The 17,684-nt window shown below is 38.9% G+C and overlaps 1 protein-coding gene across 2 annotated transcripts in view; it reads left to right on the top strand.

Annotated features, from left to right (window-relative positions):
- LOC137982355 (fibroblast growth factor receptor 2-like) overlaps positions 1–17,684 on the top strand; it is a 64,776-nt gene that overhangs the window by 20,882 nt on the left and 26,210 nt on the right. For both annotated transcript variants that reach the window (XM_068829454.1, XM_068829455.1), the window contains one exon: positions 8,249–8,491. In XM_068829454.1, coding sequence (XP_068685555.1) covers positions 8,249–8,491 — 243 coding nt within the window. The remainder of the gene's footprint in view (positions 1–8,248; positions 8,492–17,684) is intronic.

Genomic DNA, 17,684 nt, shown 5'->3' with positions numbered 1-17,684 from the left:
AGGTTCTTCTGTGTCTCAACAATGGTTTGTTGGAGGACTGGTGGCGTCACTTCTGGCAGAGTGGTCTTTAGCTCCCTCTGGTTAAGTGCTTCGCATAGTGAGATGCCATTAGTTGTGTGAGGTGTGGCCCGACACTGCCATAGAAATTTGTTGAGCTCTTGTTTCCAGTTCTTGTGCTCGATGGTCGCGGTTCTCACACATTTTTCTAGTGTCATCATGAAACGTTCTGCATCGCCGTTTGCCCTTGGCCAAAGAGGCGTGATCTTGCAGTCTTGCTTCCATCTGTCGATGCGTGCTGATTTTGGCTTGTGACTGTTGAAGATCCCCAGAAGTGGCTTGTGATCTGTGGCGATGGAGAACTCTCTGAACTGGTGACCACTAAAGCTTTAAAACAAAGGAAAACCATCCAAGGGTCTTTTCACAGTTTATTTCTACCTTCAAGGCCATGTGTGTAATTGCTGTCATGGGCTGTCATGCAATGAACGCAGAGTGGATGTTTTCCGCCCACCAAACTCTTTTGTCTTTTTCTTGTCATTTAAAGGGGCTAGGTCACGCTATTTTAGGTAATTTTATTTAATTTTGTTATTAATGAGCTCTAAACGTCAAATTGGCAGAGCAAGAGTCTTTCCTTTGCAAAATCACGGCCACATAACAACTGAGAATGATTTTCCAGCTTTGTAAATGAAATTTTGATATAGACTGATATAAATTTGAAAAAAGGTGGGCGGACATTTTTCAAATTTACCCAAATTCAATCCATTTCAATTCTCTCTAGTTTTGTCCATCCATGTCCCTTCTTGGCTTCCCTGTGTTTTGTTAGAGTTCTTCTATAGTTTTGAACAGTTATTTTGATATTTTAGTTAATTCTATGACCATTCGATCAGTGCTGAAATTGCCTAAATTTGCGTGACCTAGCCCCTTTAAGTAAGCCATTGTTGCTCCTTGTTGGTCATTGTAGAGCTCTCATTGTAGCTCACTGTAGGTCATTGTAGATCATTGTAGACTATGGTAGGTCTTTCCTTGTTTTAGTAACTGACGTCATCATTTTTCTCAAAACCAGCTTATTGACTTTTTTCAGAAAAAGGTATGCGAATGCCGCAGTTTAATCTGGGGCCTGCTTAGTTCCAAAATTCATGTACATGTAGATCTTACTGGTAAGGTAAATGTACATAATTATGCCCTGATTTGCATCAGGCCAGGAATGAAGCAGGGCTGTGTTGTGTCAGCTTTTCTGTTCCTACATGTACTAGCCAGTACTTCTGGCAGAGTGGTATTGAGCTTCCTCTGGTTAAGTGCTTCGCATAGTGAGATGCCAGTAGTCGAGTGAGGTGTGGCCCGACACTGCCGTAGAAATGTGTTGAGCTCTTGTTTTCAGTTCTTGTGCTCGATGGTCACGGTTCTCACACATTTTTCTAGTGTCATCATAAAACGTTCTGCTGTGCCGTTTGCCCTTGGCCAAAGAGGCGTGATCTTGCGGTCTTGCTTCCATCTGTCGATGCGTTCTGATTTTGGCTTGTGACTGTTGAAGATCCCCAGAAGTGGCTTGTGATCTGTGCCGATGGTGAACTCTCTGAACTGGTGATCAATTAAGCTTTAAAACAAAGGAAAACCATCCAAGGGTCTTTTCGCACTTTATTTCTACCTTCAAGGCCATGTGTGTAATTGCTGTCATGGGCTGTCATGCAATGAACTCAAAATGTTGGGTGACAACGCAGAGTGGATGTTTTCCACTCACCAAACTCTTCACCCTGATCCTGTTTTGGAAGTAGGCCATTGTTGCCCCCTTGTAGGTCATTGTAGATCATTGTAGAGCTCTCATTGTAGCTCACTGTAGGGACATTGTAGATCATTGTAGACTATTGTAGGTCATTCCTTGTTTTAGTATCTGACGTCATCATTTTTCTCAAAACCAGCTTATTGACTTTTTTCAGAAAAAGGTATGTGAATGCCGCAGTTTTCTGGGGCCTGCTTAGTTCCAAAATTCATGTAGATCTTACCGGTAAGGTAAATGTACATAATAATTATACCCTGATTTGCATCAGGTTAGGAATGAAGCAGGGCTGTGTTGTGTCAGCTTTTCTGTTCCTACATGTACTAGTGCTTGACTTTGAGTGGTGGACGTTGCAGAAGAACAGTTATCGGATGGCAGTTCACATCTACAGTCTGTTGGAAGATGCAGGTTTTGCACACTGATATCATCAGTGACAACCACATATAGTTGAAGACCACAACATTGGTGGAGTTGGAGGGTTGGGTTTAATGAAGCTGAACAGTGAGAAAATGTAAGATGATGAGATTGAATGTGAGGAAGAAAAATAATGCAAGAGTCAAGGTTGGTTGAGGATACATGTATGTATAATGTATGCTGCAGAGGAATTTCAGGTTATTTAGGAGCAATAGCATCAACAACTGTTGGAGACACACAGGCTATAATGTCAGCAGGCTGATGGAGGCAAGTGCAGGGTAAAGAAGACTGGGCAAGTTCTGGAGGACAATAATTATTAACCTTTGAGTGTAGACGAAGGTGCAGTTGAAGTCAATGGAGTGGTCAGTACTGTTATTATGGGATTGAATTATGGAGGATGACTAAGAGACGAATCTTCAGTTTATACATGGCAATTCAGATCAACTAGTTGTTCCAGTGATCAAAATGGGTGTTTCCTTTGAAGAGGGCAAGTTGTTATTGGTATCTCTGGCTTATGTTCTGGTATGAGGGAAGTAGGCCTCTGCCTCTTTGGTGTATGAAAAATACATGTAATAATTTAGAGCAAGATAGCCCGTATTAAAGAGTTTGTAATTACATTCTGTTAAACCCCTTTTGTTGGACAGACTTTTCATGCATGTGGCTCTACCCATGTTTTCAGTTTTCAAGCACCAATAATTACTAAACTTGTTGGACAATAGCAGCATTTCATTTAGTGAACCACTGAATGCTGATATTTTGGTTACAGCTGTATTAATTGTGGTTTAAGCCACCCCTAAAATCAGTTTTCAGGCCGAAAATGCCTCAGATACGTTTTCCAAGCCCCTGCACCGGGTGGGTCCTTTTTTAACCCACACTGTCTACTTTACAGCAACCTCTGGCTTCTTAAAAACTTAAAGAAAACCCTGACCAACATTCAGGGTCTTTAAGTTAACTGAGGAGAAAGTGCTACACTGTACCTTAGTAATGACATAGATATGAGGGATCTGCAAATGGTAAGACACACTTAGTCAGGGGTTCTCAATAAAGCCTGAAACCTGTAACACCTGCCACAGGTGTCACTGGTAAGTGTTACTGCTCTGAAAGCACCTCGATCAGTACATGTACATGTAAATCAGTAAGTCTTGACATCAATATTGCAAATAAAAGAATGACTTTTGTAGCAAAAAAAGAATTAATGTTTAAAAGTATTTAATGTTAGTTGCTTGTGCACAGAATGACTGAACAATCACTGTATTTGAAGGGCCTTGGTCGCAATAAAAAACAGGGCTGCCATATTGAATTTGAAACAGTTTTGGCCCAGGCCACTCATGGATTTTGTTCCAAGTGCGGCCATGAACGCTGCGAAGCGAAAGGCTGACCAACCAGGGATCCTTTGCTTTTTCTCAAAAAGTAAAGCATTGTGCAGGTTAATATACATGTATCAGTTAATGGTACTGAATGATTTTCTGGTTTGGAAATGGGTGATTTCAATTTCCAGTTCTCAGACCCACTGAACAGATTTAAGATGCACAAAAGATTGTTTGAAAGAAATAAGACAATAGCACCCCAGAATGAAGGAAAAGGTATTTCCAAGCCTTGTGGTAAAAGAAAAAAAAAGGGCGAAAGGAGCATGCCCCCAGGCCCCCCAGTAGCTTGGACCCAAAGGTCCCAAAAAGGCCATGTGCATGTACACCTGCACATCAGTGTTATGGTTGAAAACAACACTGCAGCAGGTGTTCAAAATTCTATTGAAAACCGTGTTAGTCTTATCGGATAAGGACAATTAACTGTAGGCCCTGTCTCACAACCCTTCATTGTTCATGACCCTGTGGGACATAAAAGAACCCACACACTACATGTACATGTATTCACAAAGAACAGGGCATGAAGTACCCGGTGTTGTGATCAGTCCTCTGTGGTTTATTGTGGTTGGTAAGGTACTGAACTGTAAATGCTCAATTATACTAGCTACACCAAGCTGGGTAAACAAAGATAATTATGATGATGATGATTGTATTGCAAGGAACATTTTATATAAATAGACTGATTTCTTGTGGTATTTAAAAAACCAATAGATTCTATTGAACTGCCCATGAAATTAAAAATTAATAACCAAAGCTTATTTGAAAGACTTTTTACTGGGTTGCCAAACCCAGTCGGAATCCCGGTTTCATTTCGTGGGTTTTTTTGTTATTTTTTTCCGTGTCGGGAAAAGTCTTGCCTGTCACTCCCCTGCTAAGTGGTGTCTTTGTGCATAGAGTCTTCTGTGCGTATTTTGTTAGGTTTGAGGGGGCTGGGGTAATGCGTAGTTTGCTCTGCACAATTAACCTGTAATGGCGTCGAAAGTCATTGTAACGCGAATGGCTTTTTAGTACATCTTTAAAGAAAATATACCCACATGGAGCTCAGGAATGGAACGTCAAGACAGGCGGTGAAACATAAAGATCTGGAATCTTAAAAAAGCGACGAGCAATGGACTTCGACAGCGTGAATCTTTCGCCCGTCGAGCCGAAATCAAAATATGCTGTACTTCTAATATTTCGCCAAGGTGGTGTTACGTACAACACTGAAACCAAATGGAAATTTCTCTGGTAACTTTCGGGTTCAACAAAGACAGAGAAGGAATCGAACACCACAAGTAGATCTGTGATCTCTGTTGTGTGTCTCACAGTGTTTACTGAAGTCGCATCTATTTAAAGTTTGCCTGTTTGTCTGGCAAGTAACATTCATTTTGTACTCAACTCTGCAAAGGTTAAAAAAAAAAATGGAAATGTGGCAGTGAAAAATTACTTGAATGAAAGCTTGTTGTCTCTTTTGTGCTTTATTATTTACGGTCAAGGTTCTTTCGAAAAGGGTTGAATGTGAACTGTCAGAAATTTATTTAATTGCGTATGCTTTGTGATTGTGTGTTTCGCTTGCACGCACGCAACTGAAATAGGAAGGGTTTCTTGCCTCTTATAGCAAATATGTTGCTTGTTTCAAGAAATGTTTCGGTGGAAAATATTTCAGTGAAATTTCCAGCTTTTGTAAATTTGTCATGTTGTGTAATTTTCGAGCTTAGCAAATTTGCATACAGGTGCTGAAATGTGATACGGGGAGAATTTTTGTGGTAACGCATAAGTCACGAAAATAAACAGGTCTGTTGGAAGCGTGCTTGAGTTTCAACAAAATGACCCCCAAAATCGGCAAAAGATTGTGACGCTGATGAATAATAAAGTAGCTGCTATTACCAAAACGATGGAATTACCTGGTGATAAATAACCTTGTCTTGGAGAGTAAATTTTTGATTTTCCAGAAACAATGGTCAACCTCTGAGAGTTGGGCGATTGTGATCTTTGTGTTGAATTTGCACATTTCTTGTCAAAATTTATAACAATCGAAAGAAAAAGAAAACTAACAAAAACAAAAACCCGGTAGCTTGGCATCATTTGATACAGATGCTTCACTGTTTCGCGAGTAAACATGCCGCGGTAAAATAACGCGGTAACTTGATCACTGCGCCCGCTGAATTTGATGTGCGATTTACTCGGTGCAGCCAAACTTGTACAATTACAACAAAACAACTAAAATCTCCCAAACTGTTTTTCGCTGATGGTAACTTTTTATATTCGTGGTTCAAATTTAATGTTGTTTTCATGTCGTAGATTTTGTTACCGATGGCAAAATATTTTATGCTCGATCGACCGTCCTGAAACTTCCTTCTGCTCTTCTTAAAAATTGTGTATCCATATTTATTTACTTTTACATCAATATTTGTCATTTGTTTTGCATAAAGCAAGCTAACAAAATCTGTATCTTGCTTGGTTCGCATTTGATAGCATTAAAATAGAATTTTCGGTCCTATGCTTCTGTTACTGAGTCGTATATTTCTTAGGTCGCTCAGCTTTCAACTTTTGTTTACAAAGCTGTCAGATGCTGTCAGTGCACGCTTACACTTGTGGTGGAAAGAAGTTGCATGATCAACATGTCAGCCCAGAAGCCAATGTTTCTCGATTCCCTTTTATTTTCTTCAGTCTCTCTGGGTTCAGTACTTTGCTAGTAACCACATGTCTTCTCAAGGGCTATTTATCTAAGACTTCTACCATGGCGCTACAATGATAGACAATACCAAAACAACATCGTGTAATGTTAGACCTACATATTACGCAAAGACAACTGTCAACATGTCATCCCAGAAGACAATGTTTTTCACTTCCCATTTATTTTCTTCAATCTTTCTGGGCTCAGTACTTTGCTAGTAACCACATGTCTCCTCAGGCTATTTACCGAAGACTCCTACCATGGCACTACAATGATAGACAATACCAAAACAATATCGTGCACTGTTAGAGCTACAGATTACGCAAGGACAACTTGAATCTCCTTGAAGACAACACACAGCTCAGTTGACATTATGGAATAAATCGCTGTGTTACTTCACTACCACACGTAAGCAATGCGTGTCAATTTTTTTTAAAGAGGACAGGAATTTCTTCTTTCTGACAAATGATTAATTAATAGGCCGGTAGCCAGGTTTTTAACCTCAGAAAAGGATCTGTTTCGTCGTACGAACGTGTGAGGACCTGTGAGCCAAACGGCCTCTGCTGGTATGACTTCTGGTATGATCAAAAATAAGACACAAACAGCAGTGATAAACATATTGAACTTGTTCATTTTAACTATGACTTGACGTTTCGTATGTGCTCTACATACATTTTCAAAAGTAACCGTTGAAATTTAAAACAGCTATTTATATATAACAAAGCGGATGAGGGGACTGGAACCTAGATTAAGCAAATACTTAACAGTAAAATATATAATAATAATAATTATAATATTAATAAAAACAGAAAAGATTAATAAAGCATCAGCATTTCACTTCCAACGTTGACGTTGAAAGCTGGCTCAAGTTCTTGAATAAAGAAGGTCTCTTTTATTTTACAATGATAGTCAGTTTTGCCCTTCGCTAAAATATCAAAATGATCCCACTTGATGTTATGTCCAGTGGCCTTGACGTGGTCAGCAATGGCTGAAGTATTGTCATTTTTAGCTAGGACCTTAAAATGTTCGGTTTTTCTATCGTGAAGCCGCCGTTTAGTTTTACCGATGTAAAAACCATTACAATCCCAACAATTTGCTCTGTAAATAACTCTGGATTGTCGTGAACGATTAATACGGTCCTTGTAAGGAAAGAAAGATTTTATACATCGAGTGGTATGACTTCTGGTATGACTTCTGAGTGACCCACCCCCCCAACTTGAAAAAAATTGCGTGGAACGCTGCACGTACCACAGGCAACCCAGTGTACCCTCATGGAGGGTCTAGTTGAAGAATAGAAACCTGTTTGGGTAAAAACTGTTTGGGTAAAAACTGATGACGTCATCAGTGGTTCCAAAGGAAAAGAAATCACAAAGTATAGAATATCCTTTAATTTTGTGGGGCTGATCAAACTTGGCACTGGTAATGTATGTCAGTTTTAAAATGACACCCATTGTACAGTTGCCATTGCAACGATTGCTTCCAGATCAAGTTTGTGCTGAACTGGCGCTCCCAATTTCTGTCTTTAACCAAACATCATTCACTGTCATTGCATTGATTAGGAGACCTACAGCAACATGAGCTCCATGTGTGTTTTGAGCAGGCCTGTCTGTCTTACCTGATTTCAGAGGAAGTTGAGATGTTTCTTTTGCTACAAGAAGGGACTGGAGCTAAAAGTGTTGCTACGGTTATGTCATACTCTACACCGTTTTCCACCTTTCTTAACTTTTTTATTCAGTTGCCAAGTTTGAATAATATCACTGTTATCTTTCCAGAGATTATTCTTGATTTTGTGATCCATCTTCCTTGGAACCACTGATGATGTCATCACTTTAGTAATTTGCATAGCACAAAAGCTTTAATATATCTGAAAGAAAAAGAGATACATCAAAACCGAAGAGGCCATTCTTTCATTTATCTCTAAATGTCATCGCATTTATTATCAGGTTTGATTTGAATGAATGAGCATTGCAACAATTGTTGCTTTACTGCCTTGGTTTTTTTGTTTGAATCTCATTTTAAGGCTCTAATGATTTTATTTTGTAGATCCTCCAAGCAATATCAGAGCCTCGAGCGACCTAAACATAACAGCACCTGCTAACTTGACTTTGAACTGTTCAGCTAATGGTAAACCAGAACCAACAATTACCTGGACAAGACTCTCTGATAATACTGAAGTCACCATGCCTTTGAGCATCACTGGTAGACAGGATGCAGGAGACTACAGGTGCACTGCTGATAATGGTGTTGGAAGTTCTCTGAGCAAAGATGTCTCTATTATTGTTCTGCGTGAGTGACAGAGTTTTTTGAGCTTTGCATTGTACAGTGCATTTCAAGCAACTTTAAAAGTTCAAAGTCTTTTCATCGACTTACAAATGACTGTATGATGCACCACAAACATTCACTTATGTCTAGGATTGACCCTAATTACTGCTGCACACATAATTTTGACATCCAACACCCTTTGTGTCTATTATTAAAAGTTGCTACGTATTTCCAATAATAAGGTGGCGGTAAATTAGGTTTGTGTTATTTTTAGCTTAGGGTGAATGCAGCTGTTTATCTTGACTTGAGGAGCAGTATTTGGGGGACACTTTTTGATGTTAATTGAAATCAGCATGCATTATAATAATTATTGTTATATATCTGGAGTTTGAATGCAGCTGTTTATCTTGACTTGAGGAGCAGTATTTGGGGGACACTTGTTGATGTTAAGTGAAATCAGCATGCATTATAATTGAGGTCAATCCTGAACATACCTGTATCTCCAACCATTTAGTACTAAACCCTATTCTTAATCTCATGGTTGAACTGCAAATTTAATATTAGCCCTGAAAAGCCCCTGTGGGGAGTGGTCAAGTATGTAATGTGTATTGTAATGTGAAGAATGGCTATAAATATGGCTTACATCCCTCATGGGAATTTCAATAATTTTTGACACCTAGTTGTATGCAAAGCTTTGAAAAAATGATAATTTTCGTTATACTATACTACAAGTTCATGAATTTGCTTTCTGGAAGTTGGTTACAAGAATGTGTGGCCTGATTGGCTAAAGTTTTAGTCTGAGAATTTTATTCAGTAACAAGGAACTTACTGTAACAGTGTAATGTGTACTATGCAGCAAATGAAGAAAAGGGGATCTCTTAAAAGCTCTTTTGAGTCTGTTTTTCTGTGTTTGAAAGGAAGAAAGCCACGTTAATTTATACTTAAAAGACTCAGTATTAATTTTACAACTTAAAGTAACAAATGTTCATTAAGATCTGCATGTTCATGAAGTTTGGATTCCCTTATCAAGGATTTTACTGTAAGAATGCACGTACTGTAGTTGGCAATATTCAAAGAACAGGCAAAGAAGGGACCACAAGTGTTGAAGGTTCGATCTGTTGAAGGGAGGGCGGAGCACTCTTCCAGTACATGTATGTGTTGCACTTTGGGCTATTTTGAATGTTCATTTCTTGCTATTCAAAATATTTGCGCCAATCTGTCAATCCATGTGGGCGGCAAAATCGTGTTAATACAGTGGTGGTCAATTTTTGCCCAATGCCAGCTCTTATCAAAAAGCTTGCTGTTCCTTGTTCCTTGTTAAGCTTTGCACCATTGCAGCCTGAGGCCTGGTCTTAAAGGATCGCGGACCAAAAAAAACTTAAGAGAGTTTCTGTGATTGCTTGGATAAGGGCTGAGGAACTTATTTCATTTTTCACGCCTAAAGTGAGGCGCTTATTCGAGAGCAGCGCTTATTTGAGGGCGGCGCTTATTTAAAAGTCGTGGACGCCACACAGAAATATTTCTGTACGGAGATTAACAGAAACGTCTTTTGATAGTCACCATTTGACCTTTACGGCATTTTACTCAATGGACAAGCACAGAAATACAATCAACTGAAGAACATCGGTTTTGATGCAAAGAAATTGCCCAAGCTGTGTAAGAGTTACTTCTAGTGTTTCTTTAAGTTGACGAAATTCCTCGAATAAGCGCCACATTGGGACCGCGGCGCTTATTCGAGGGTGACACTTACCTGCTTTTTTGTCCCAGATGCGGTGGTTATTCAAGGGCGGCGCTTGTTCGAGTAAATACTGTACAATGTACTTCGTTTCTTTTAGCGCATTTTAAGTGCAAAAATGTATTCTGTACTTGGTCAACACTTGCTTGAGCCCTGCTCTGAAGTGCGTTAGCCGTGAATTCTGATTCCGAAGTTTCTTCAACGTAATTCCACAACTGTTAGAGGTGAAGAAATTGTCAAGTCGAAAATAACAAACCAACAAGGAAAATCGTAACCCAAATTATGGACATATGATATGTTAACTGTGGCATGGAACAAACCTAATACGGTAACTACACGAAGAAGTGTATGAGCAACGATAAAACAAATCCACGAGATGGCAAGAGTATTCCTATTCTTCGAATAAATCACTTAGTGTTTTAAATAAAAATGTTAGTATAGCAACATGGTTATCGTATGCCCAAATTGTGGGTACATGTTAACCATGGCATTCTATAAACTTAAGATGGTTGCCTACACATAGAAGGAGGCTAATATAAAAAAATTAAAAATAAGAAACAAGAGATGGGAAGAGGTTCTTTATTCCTAGTCCAAAGTACACGGTGATTTTATTAAAAAACGTTAATAGAACATCATGGTTATCGTATACCCGAAATATGGGCATATGTTAACCTTGACATTCCATAAACTTAAGACGTGGTTTTCTACACGGAGAAGGAAGCTACTATAACAAAAAAAGTCAAGAGATGAGAAAAGGCTCTTTACTTCTTGTCCAAAGTACATGGTGATCAATTTTAATAAAAAGCGTTAATAGAGCAACATGGTTATCGTATACCCATAGTATGGGCATATATTAAAGGGGCTAGGTCACGCAATTTTAGGCCATTTCAGCACTGATCGAATGGTCATAGAATTAACTAAAATATCAAAATAACTGTTCAAAACTATAGAAGAACTCTAACAAAACACAGGGAAGCCAAGAAGGGACATGGATGGACAAAAGTGGAGAGGATTGAAATGGATTGAATTTGAATAAATTTGAAAAACGTCGGCCCACCTTTTTTCAAATTTATATCAGTCTATATCAAAATTTCATTTACAAAGCTGGAAAATCATTCTCAGTTGTTATGTGGCCGTGATTTTGCAAACGGAAGACTCTTGCTCTGCCAATTTGACGTTTAGAGCTCATAATTAACAAAATTAAACAAAATTACCTAAAATAGCGTGACCTAGCCCCTTTAACCATGGTGTTCTACAAGCCTAAGGTGGCTCAAACCAGTTTCCACACTTGAAAGAAACGTTCTCATATAGAAGGATTGACACTACAACATTTTATCACTTAACAGAAATGTTATGGTACCATGTCAAACACCAATTATTGCTAAAAAAAAATTGGTCATTTTGGTGATGTAAAACGTTACCGTGGCAACAGGAAAGCCCTGCAAAAACACCCCATATTTTGGCTTTAGCTGCTCATATCTCAAAAACGAACTTGGTGACCCCCATTTTTTGTATTTCTGAAATGTAATCAACATGCCAGAATGAAACTTTCTGCAAAGTGTAAAAAAATTCTGTGGACCAGATTCAGAGCCACCTTAAATAATTGAAAATTTAAGATAGCTCTGAATCTACTCCACAGAATTCTTTTAACCCAATGATTCATTCGCGTGCGCTGTTTTGTTGGGCACGATAACTTGGGAAATTTTCGAGGTTTTGCATTGGAAAGCGAGCGTTAAAAATAAACCATATGCGCAGTAAATGTACACAAGATACTGAGTTCTAGAATTAAGTTCACCTTGAAGAAGAAACAGTGAACTTCCAGATGATGTAAAAATATTGCTAAAAAGTGATTCAAAACACGTCCTAAGGCTCAACTGAAAATGTAAAGGTAGAATTTTTCGAAGCAGCGCGCGTTAAGCAATCAAGAAAGTTTTTGATCGCTAACTGAACAAAGCGCTTGAAAAATATTTATTATAACTCAAAATATGCCTTATGCAATTTACAGTTAAGTCTAACCACTCAATGGATAAAAATTGTTTGAAATTTATTCCAATCGCTTTGTTTTCTTGCAGGTATAAGTGCAAAAAAAAGGGAAAAAATTTAGTTAATTGATCACTATCATGTTTCATGAGAGAACAAACAAGGTCAAATTGTGTACAAAAATGCTCTTTCGAAAACTTTGACTGAAAGATAACTTACACAACACAAGAAAAACAACAGAGAAAATCGCTGGAAGTTTTCTCGCATTTGCAGAATATAAACGCAAGATCGGATTGATTTATTTGTTGAGGATACCGATCTTCCGAGGTATACCGAAGGCGAAAATTCCTTCGATTACAAATTTGTTTTAGGAAAAAAAAAACTTGTTATTTGCAAAAAATCCATCGGTTGATCACTATAAAGCTAAATTCGGGAGCTAATCAATGCCCATTATGACGTTAATTGCTACGAAGGCCTTTAATTCTGCGCGGCTTACTCGATGAAAAAAGGGCAATGCGCTCGGGGATTTTAAGAGTTTTTGACAGGCATACCAACTCGTTTCGTTTACCATTAATTCCCATGGATCATCTCCTATGAAAACTAAGAAAAATATTTAATTCATTACGATTATCTAAAACGAAATAAAGAGCAGTAGCTGCCACGAAATCTGGAATTTGAATATTATCGACCTGATCATTCCAGCGAGCTTCATGTTTATCATCGGTCGCTTGGTTTTCACCGTCTTCTTCGTCACTTTTAAAGTCATCTAAATCAAAATTGTTGTCTCTAGTATCCCCTCCTCTTACAGGAAAACCATAAAAGATCCCTTAGATCCCTAGATCCTCCGAATCCGAAAAAAAAAGCATCAATATCCCCATCGTTCGGTGCTCTATCTGGCGCATCGGCCGTTGTTTTCGCGTAATTCGATCGCGCGATCGAAAGGGCAAAAAGCCAGCCCTTGTGAGGTCTCTTATCAGCTGTCAAAATATGCTCACAACACGGCAAATGATTGGTCAATTATCCTACTAAATCTCCATAACAACAGAAAATTTAGATTTCCTAAGGGAGACTGGGTAGAGGCCTAAGATCAACTCCGATCAAGACGCCATTTTGTGCGGCCGGTTTTGGCCGGTTTAGGTATTTCAGGGGTCATCGCGCGCGGCCGGTTTTGGCCGGTTTAGGTGTCAATGGGTTAAACTTTGCAGAGAGTTTTATCTTCGCCTGCAATAAAAAATTGGGGTCACCGAGTTTGTGTTTCAGATATGAGCAACTAAAGCTAAAATATAGGGTGTTTTTGCAAGGCTTTCTTATTACCATGGTAACTTGTTACGTCACAAAAATGGCTGCATCTTGTTAAGCAATAATTGATGTTTTACATGGTACCATAACATTGCTGTTACGTGATAAAGCATTGTAGTGTCAATCCATGTAATAACAAGGTCTCCCTAAAAGTGTTGAAACTGTTTCCTACATGGACGGGGAGGCTAATATACAAAAAAAACCATGAGATGGGAAAAGGCTCTTTATTCCTTGTCCTAAGTACAGGGTGATTTTAATAAAAAACGTTCATAGAGCAACATGGTTATCGTATACCCAAATGATGGGCACGAATTAACCATTGCAGTCTACGAACTTAAGACGAGATAGAAAATTGTCTGGTTAAGTGCGATGATCATTGGTCTTTTTTTCTATAGCCCAACTTCAAATATCTACATTTTGTTCATTTAGTCCTTTCACGGGAAGAGATGAGCCTTACAAACTGATCTCCTCCCAACTGTAAGGCTTCATATGTTAGTTGGTAGAGCATGGCACCGGCATCGCATAGGTTATAGGTTCAAACGCAGTTAAAGTCGTGAATTTTTCAGGCTTCTCTATGCATTTTCTAACATTGCATTCAAAAGTGCGAGGATCATAGATGTACTTGATTTCATATCCGCAGTTCAATGATTCATTTCACATATCATTTCGTTCGTAGTCTCCTCAAAGTCGGTTGCTAGTTCCACCATGATTCGTTGCACCTCCTCACCATGCGTGACTAGTGTGACGGCAAAGTGGACATGCATAGTCCATGGTTACTTTGCGTGGTTATATCTACATAATTTGACCCAAATAATACATCCATCTTCCGCGTGAGAAAAGTGCGGTTTAAAAAAGAAACTGTAACCCAGTCCACAACGACCGCTGGTTTTCCTTACTGTCACGCAATAGTTGGACTAGTCATGATGATGTTTGAGTTCATCCAGCATTCCTCGATTCCTTGTTCTATCAGTAGGTTAATTATGATCAAACGGTGGCCGCCAAAACAGCAGAAGAAACTCGTTGGTGAGACAGTCCTAACGTTGAAAGATTTGCGTCAATGCTCTGCGTTTTTTTTTTAATTTGACCACCCGTAGGCCATAGAGTAGGCCACAGGGTAGGCCATGGCCTACCCCACGTTTTGTCTACACCGGCATTTGGGTTGAAATGCATTCAAAAACATTCTCAATGCATTCTGAAATGTTGGCAATGTTCCCCCAACGGAAATAGAAAACGTTCCATACCATTCAAAAACATTTCAAAACATTCAGAAAACGTTTATAAACGTTGATAAGCATGATTAATTTTTCGCTGCATTAGGATTCATCCACAAAACATTCCAACAGTGTCAATGACTGATTGTCACAAGTAGAATTAGGCCTTGTCCTTCTACAACTTAGTAGAATTAGTAGAGCGCTTTTTTAAAAAAGTAAAAATACAGAGAAAAATGAAGGGTTTGTGTTCGACGTTCACCTCTGCGTACAAATAGAAAAACAAGGGTGTAAAGTTCGATTTCGGATCGCTCCAACACCAAGCCGTTTTTCACTAACAAATTCCCATCATACAGGTTTCAAATCACGCACCAAGCAGTCTGAAACTCACTAACAATTTCCCATCGTACAGGTTTCAAATCACGAGCCAAGCAAGCTGAAACCCAGAGGTCTCCTCTCATACCATTATCTGAACTTCGTCCAAAACTCGAAGTGCTGGATCTCAAATAATATCAAAAATCCAGCATTCGGAGCTCCAAGGAAGCGTAGGAGAATTTTGGTGTGCCGGCTTGCAGAATCCAATCAGAGAGGAGCACACGGCGTGACGGCTGCAAGCCGGTACACAAAATCCTTGGAGCTCCGAATGCTAGATTTTGCGACATTATTTGAGGTCTAGCGCTTCGAGGTTTAGACGGATTTCAAGCTGAAATAGGGGTATGGTTGGTTTTTGGGAACATGGAAAATGTGCAGATGCGCACTTAAGATCATTATCAAGGCATTATTTCACCTTCACGCTCTCCTGAATATTTAAGGCTGTTTTCTTTAAGATTGAATTAACTACATAAATTAAGACAAATTTAGAACTTTCCATACTTGACATTAAATTTGCCAGTAATTTATATCTAAAATGTTACGGTTAACCAGAGTTTTGTCTCTATCAGAGAGTGTCTATTGGATGTTTAGCTTTGTAGCAGGATTTTCTTGAAAATGCATCACATAGTTATTTAAGGAAAGAAAAAAAAGTCTAAATGTCACAGAGGTTACATAACGTCCATGACATTAGTTCATATTGTTGCTGCCATTTCTAGAAATTACTTTGGAAAAAAGTTAACATGAGGAATGTATTGACTCCACTGTGGGGTTTTTTGTGCTTACTGGCTAGCCCGTAATGCACTATGTCATCGGGGTTGTCTGTCTGAGTGAGTGAGTGAGTGTAAGATCACGGCATGAATCACTTAACTAATGAGTTCTTTATTTAATTTTAATTATCGATGTCCATATTACAGTTTTTCTGTTTGTGGCTTACTTTTTGAATTTACGGCAATATTTTGACAATCGCATCATAATTTGATTGGCAAACCTGTTTGGGAAGCCGGTAGGATCTGAGCGGAAAAACAGCGTTTGGAGTCAAAATGCCCATAAAACCTCTCCAATGAGCTTTCATGTTGATTATACCCATAAGATGTCTGATATTTTCGAATTTCTCCTCAGTTGTCATCAAAGGCAACTTGCTCTCTGACACTTTGTAGACTGAAAGTTGCTGAGATGAAAGTGAAGATACCTGATGCTATCAAGTGACATGCTCATCATTTGTTTTCTCTCTTTGTACATCACCCGTGATACACGGAATTATTTGACAAACGTATTAAATCTTGAGAATTACCAGTGCTCTTCTTGAGTGAAAAAATAAATAACAAATTCAAAGAAAGGAACTCTGCGTTGACCTTGATTTTCAAACAGTATCACCTACTGCCGGATTCCATCATGACTCTTTACACACCTTACTACATGTACCTCTCGCCTTCCTTTGGAGTAGAAATGTAGTTAAGACAGGGCTTGAAATTGCGACTCACTGGTCGCCAATGCGACCAAAAATTGAGTGCTGGCGACTAGATTTTCAGCACTGGTCGCCAGCTTGCGAATCACGTTTTGTATGATAACCCAGGATAAACAGTAGACAACTGTTGTATTTGAATTTTTATATGATGAAATCGTTAGGAACTGGTAGCTAGAACACGACTCACCTTTCTTTCCCACTTAAAATAATGTATAAATACTACAAGAAAATCGGTTTCTCACATTGTTAATTAATAGCACAAATGTACTTCGATACTTCGATCACCGCGTTTACTATAGGCGCCATATTGTTTCAGCGGCTTCATGGGATCATGGGCACACTTAAACACTGTATGCTTCTTGCCGGTTACGTGAATTTTGCGCCTGGAAGACGAAGATTCAGCAAGAAGGTTAATTGAAAACTTAAATCCATCGTGAGTTCTGAATGCTGAAAACGTAGATTTAGCCATATTACCGAAGAACCTCCTCGGGACTAGCTTGATATTGATAATATATTGGTAATAAAACTAGACATCGCATAATGAGTTTGAAATTTGCATGGAACCTTCAAAAAGCAACCTGTACCCTTAACGTAAAGTGGGTTGGAGAATTTGTCCCCTCTGTTAGAAAGCGAACACCAGAAAAATTGACTGCCCAAGGTGATTAATAAATGGAGATAAATACCGGTAGAAAAGTACGTTAAGAAACCAAGTTCCTCTGATTCTAGAGGCTACTGAAACTGTATACGAGCTGCTCCTGCCGCTCCTTTTATTTTATCTCGGTCAGAGACTGGTACGAGCATTGTTGTATTGCGTTTAGTCGCGATAAAGGTAATTTGCTTGCCACACAAGCTGCAGGAGAATAAAGAACTACGTTTTGAAGAGGTGAAAAGCAAGGATAAAGGACCCATGTTTGCCTTGCTATGGAAAACATGGACTGTGCTTCGCTCCATTTCAAATAACCTTAAAGAACACCATCACTAAACTAAGCCGAAAACAACAATGGCTTTAGAGATCTTTCTCATGCTGTTGTTGTTATTGTTTTTTTTTTTTTTTTGTGCTATTTAATAATTAAGACTTTCCTTGCATGCAAAGTTGGCGACCAAAATTTATGATCTGGCGACCAAATTTTCCCCATTAGTCGCCAGCGGGCACCTGAG

This window comes from Montipora foliosa, chromosome 13, assembly GCF_036669935.1.
Source record: "Montipora foliosa isolate CH-2021 chromosome 13, ASM3666993v2, whole genome shotgun sequence".
Taxonomy (NCBI): domain Eukaryota; kingdom Metazoa; phylum Cnidaria; class Anthozoa; order Scleractinia; family Acroporidae; genus Montipora; species Montipora foliosa.
The sequence above is the reverse complement of the archived record's forward strand: the minus strand, read 5'-3'. Positions and strand labels throughout refer to the sequence as shown.